Genomic DNA, 5,198 nt, shown 5'->3' with positions numbered 1-5,198 from the left:
CAGTTTTTCTTTCATCTGACCACAGAACTTTCCTCCAGAAGGCATTTTCTTTGTCCATGTGATCAGCAGCAAACTTCAGTGGAGCCTTAAGCTTCTAGAGGAAGGACTTCCTTCTTCATGCAGCCTCTCAGCTCATGTTGATGTGAAACACTGTGTTCCAGCAGCTTCTAATTCATTGCAGAGCTGCTTATCGGCGATTCCTGGTTGACTCTTGACCGTCCTGACCAATCGTCTCTCAGCAGCAAGTGATAGTTTGTGTTTTCTTCCTGATGGTGGCGGTGACCCAACTGGGCCATGCGGTTTATGCTTACAAACAGTTGTTTGCACAGATGATTGGGGGATCTGCAGCATCTTTGAAGTGGCTCCAAGCGATGTTCCTGACTCAATGCTTTGCCTTGTCAGATCTTTGCAGTCTTTCCCATTGTAGTGTTTGTGGCTGAATCTAATGAGTGTTTCAGATGGGCCCTGTTTAGATTCCCTCAGAGGAGTCACAAATGACTCACAAGAAGTGAAAATTTGAGTAGGACAGGTTTGTACATCGTGAAAACTGACTATTCAAGTTGCTGTATGTTAATTATTGAGCAGGTTTTGTCATATTTCCAGTAGACCTGTAAGAAATCTATAAAAGAACCAACGTGAATGATTGTTTTTGTGACAAAGCTGCATGTGTTTCAACGAGTCCAGACTTATAGGAGTTATTGGAAACTCAAGACTGCCACGATATACGAGGTCTTTACAAGTAAACTTTTGCTCACGACTGCATTGAACAAGATCACTGAATAAAGGAATTCAATTTAGGATATAGCTGTAATATTAATTCAGGTCTGGTTAGTGCTGCTTGACCCAGGATGAAAAACAATATGTTCTGCACCAAAACCTGACACCTTACCGCAATGAAACCAGGCTCAACTTTTGCCTCACCTCTCCACCCAGCTGCAGGATATTAAAACTCTAATACACTACCTTTGTGCCCAATAATCCTCCTCCACGTCTCCCTCTCACCCTCCAGTATAACCTTCACCATCCCCTGTATTCCAGCTCCGGGTCCCTGCTCGTCTGTTTCCCCTCTTTCTCCATCCTTCAGCCCGTCAGATCTCAGAGCAGACAGGAACTATAAAACCGTGAGCAGCATTTCACGGAGCCGGTGAACAGCAGGAGCAGAGCGTCCTCCGCATGATCACCGCTAGGAACCCCAAATTTATTGGAAGGTTGCAGCTCCTTTTATGTTTTACCACAATTTGTGTAACGCTGCGAGGCTTATTTTCAGGAGGGGGGAAAGACATCAGAAGGTCATGGGAACAGTCGCAGCCAGTTTATGCTTGCTGTTCAGCTGATTCAACAATAATATACATTACTTAATGAAGGCTCTATTTTAGTCCTGAAGTTTTGCCGCCATGAGCCAAACGATCCTCTGCTTTTGCCTCCAAACACACTGCAATGCCAGTAAGACAACGACAACACAACTTACAGTAAGAAGATAGATAATATCTGTTCCTGCTGCAGAGTGAGTGAAAACACAGAAACAGAAAAGTTGTTTTATTGGTTCGGCCCTGCAACACAACTGAACGAATATATTTAACACATATGAAGTCCGAAAGGGTTGAAACTGTATATTTTACATGCTACATCTAACGCGTGACTGATGCTAAGTAGCGGGGACCAGCCCGCTCAGAAAGTTTCTGCAATGACAGAAATTGAATAACATCTGTTGCTGCCCTGCTGGCTGGCAAGGAAAGGCCTGCATTTTTCATCCTATGTGTGTGTGTGTGTGTGTGTAGCAGCATGTGAAGCAATGGCACTCCTGGGTACAGTATGTCAGCCTCCCTCCTCCCACTGCTGTAAACACATGCATATGTCAACGTGCACGCCCGCCCAACGTGCACGCCCGCCCAACGTGCACGCCCGCAAACAGCCTCACACGCACACTCAGAAGTTTGTTTCCAGACAGCTTTAAGATTCCTTTATTCTCCCGCTGTCCCTTTTAAAACACATCTGTTCTGTTTAAATAACAATAATCTTTTTAAACAATATAAAAATTAATTTGTGGGAATGCTTTTTTTTTTTTTTTGTTCCTGTCACATCCTGCAAATGATGTTAGCTGTCTTCCATGTGTTGCTTAAGTTCTTACAGACTGTAACTGCCTCCACATGCCCAGAGGAGACACATGGGGAATAAATAAAGCTTTTTGTCAAAGGCCCGCTGGCCCTCGTCCCAGATTCGGCTCTTCTTCCTCTTCCTCCTCTCATCAGCGTCGCTCCTCAGGCAGCAGACTAGATTGACATCTCAATTCTGCTTTGTATTTATGTGTTTGTGTGTGTGTGTGTGAATGCATGTACAGTATGTCACCTCGTAGTTCAAGTGTCTTTTTCAAGTGTGTGTACACATGACTTTCACTGCGCGTACACTTTGTGTTCGTAGTCTTTTTCTCTCCCTCGGCTCTCTGTATCAGAGTTCGTCTCGTGATGCTCGAGCTGCCGGAGGCGGCGAGTCTCCGGTGACGCTGTTCTGGGCCACGGGCCGGATGCGACCCTGCTGGGCCGTCTTGCGGGCGTGCTGCCGGTCCCAGTCGGTGGCCACGGCTTCGTCGTCCCAAATGGTGGAGGTCTCGGTGTCACTGATGTAGCCCGGCTCTCCGGTGTAGTGGGTGGGATAGATGAGCAGAGGCTCCACGGAGAAGGCCTTCAGGTCCCGAGGCTCGAACTGATTCATGTACTGAACACTGAGGAGGACAGAGAGAGAAAAAAAGGAGATGTTATAGATATTATACTGATTACACTGGGTTACAAAACATATCTTTTCGAAGGTGTCTAGGATTTTTTAACTGATTTAGGACATTTTTGCAACGCTGAATCCAAAAATGAAATTTGCTTTTCTGTATCAGGTCAGGTTTTTATGCCAACTCGATGTTAAAAATTGATTTTGCCACTAAATCAATTACATTTTTTGACATTAGCGATTGATTTATTTTTGTATTTCTCATATGAAATCAGATTTTAGAGGAAAAATATCATTTTCTAATCCTTTTCATAAGCTCAATGATCCAAAAGTTGATGAGCATAAACATTTGTGAAGGTAAATACAAGCAAATTGCATGTTTCATCAAATCTAAATTTTGACCTCATTGAGCTAAACCAGTGTAATATTTGGATTCAGCACATTGCAATTGTCCAAAATCAGCTCAAAACACTTTGACACCAAAATGGGCGTAGACCAGTGTTATTTTTACTTTTTTATTAAGATCTTGATTATTTTATTAGTCTGTACAGGCCAAAACCCAAAGACATGTAGAAGTAGATTTTTGTTTGAACTGATGTAATTAAAATCAGCTCAGTGTAAAGTGAAAGAGTTTTTGATAATCTCATGAAAACAAATATATCGGCAGAAAAACAACAACCACTCGGTGTAGAAGCTCATCCAGTGGGCTGCTGTAAGGTGGATATCTGATTTAATGGCAGCGCAGTGGGCAGAAACGATGAAGGTTATTATATATTTAGAAACAGAGAAATTATGAAGCTTGAAATTTAAAAAACAGCTGCGGCAACAATGATGTGAAAAAGATCAAATCTTCACATTTAGGAACATGAAGCCAGTGCATATTTAATACTTTTGCCTGACAAATTAAAAATAACAGGGATAAAGGTGGATGCACCAGTGGTGGTGACAGCAATGTTTTTACTTACTGCTTCATTTTTTCTATTTTCCATCAATGTTTTGATAGTTTTTTAGTCCGTACAGGCAAAAACCCAGAGACAATCAATGTGTAATGATAAAAAACAGACAAAACATCTGAAAAAATGGAGCCAATTGCTGGATGAAGTCTTCGTATATCCAAATAATGGCAACCTGTGAGCAATTTTTTAAAATAATGCCTGTGAATACTGTATAGTCACCAAAGCTGGTTCTCTTTTCCATCACGTCAAGCCTTTCGTAAAGAACCTTCTTTGTCTTGTTTGACAGTAAACTGAGTTTTGAGCAGCGCACCACGAACCTCGGCCAATTCTGTTTTTATCATTTTGGAAATACTTCCAAAATCATAACTTGTAAAAACACAGAGATCGTTTTACGCACTTTTATTTCATCATGCTTGAAATTCTGCAGCAGCGTTTTTTTAACTTCCCTGAACCTTAAAGCTACTGATCGACTCCAGACTGAACAGAACTCGGCTGCCAAGATGTATATCAGAACCGAGAGACTCGATCACGTCAGTCCTGTTTTAGTCTCTTTAAAAGCAGAAAGCTTGAGGATAGATTTTCAGATTTTACTGATTGCTTTCAAGGCCCTTCATTGTTGCTCTTCAGACTAAATTTCTGACCTTTGAGCAGCGTATGCTCTCTGAGATCCTCGAGGAAATCAAGTCGACTGAATCATTGATGCCTTTCAAGTCTCTTCTTCAAACACATTTCCATCAGAGATCCTTTCCTGATTTATCTGAGTCATATTTCCTTTAAACCAACTTTTATTTCTTTCATTACTGTATTATATCTTGGTAACACTGTGCTGTCTTTATATACCACGTTTTATCCGTCTTTTAAATTCTGATGATTGTCTGACCCGTCCATTTTGTCCTCTTGTGAAACTCTTGGTAACTTGAAAAGTGCTCTGTCAACACAGACGACTATTATTAAAGCTCACTCATCACTCGTGTACGTGACTGTTTTGCATCTTTCTCTACCTTCTGACTCACGATATCCTCTAAACTGGAAGTTCTGAGGTCCATATTCGGTGTACCGGAATGTAACTTCACCGCAGACAGCAAATTTGCAGGATGTTAAATAGAGGAACAGGATGATGTTCTCCTGTGTGGCAACGCTGCTGTCGTAATACAGATGTTTTTATTAGTGTTTGTAAATCGCATACTGCACACTAAAAGTATGTTGTTAGAGGTATCTAGACCCTGTACTTCAGCGAAGTTGAAATGGATGTAATAAAGTAGTTTTAAATATAACAAGTCTCCATGTTTTACTTGGTGATCATGTGTTTTATATGAACAGTAACTTGTGTCCACAAAACACACAGTATATTGGAGACTGTGCATAAATCCCTCATGAAATTAAGAATTAGCGCTAAGATGGTCTAAACTGCTGACTGAAGTGTGACTAAGGACTATTTTGATAACAGTTTCAGTCATTATTCAAGAAAAAAATCCAAATATTCTCATGTTCCAGCTTTTGATTTAATCCTTTTGTCCTTAAATATGA

General features: G+C 41.2%; 1 protein-coding gene across 1 annotated transcript in view; it reads right to left on the bottom strand.

The window, feature by feature from the left end:
* Window positions 1-1,521: 1,521 nt before the first annotated feature.
* The window catches only part of colgalt2b (collagen beta(1-O)galactosyltransferase 2b), a 38,811-nt gene continuing 35,134 nt past the window's right edge, over window positions 1,522-5,198 (bottom strand). The window contains exon 12 of the mRNA XM_008277525.1: window positions 1,522-2,719. Coding sequence (XP_008275747.1) covers window positions 2,446-2,719 — 274 coding nt within the window. The 3' untranslated portion in view covers window positions 1,522-2,445. The remainder of the gene's footprint in view (window positions 2,720-5,198) is intronic.

This window comes from Stegastes partitus, unplaced genomic scaffold, assembly GCF_000690725.1.
Source record: "Stegastes partitus isolate 25-593 unplaced genomic scaffold, Stegastes_partitus-1.0.2 Scaffold99, whole genome shotgun sequence".
Taxonomy (NCBI): Eukaryota; Metazoa; Chordata; class Actinopteri; family Pomacentridae; genus Stegastes; species Stegastes partitus.
This window is presented reverse-complemented; position numbering and strand designations above follow the sequence as displayed.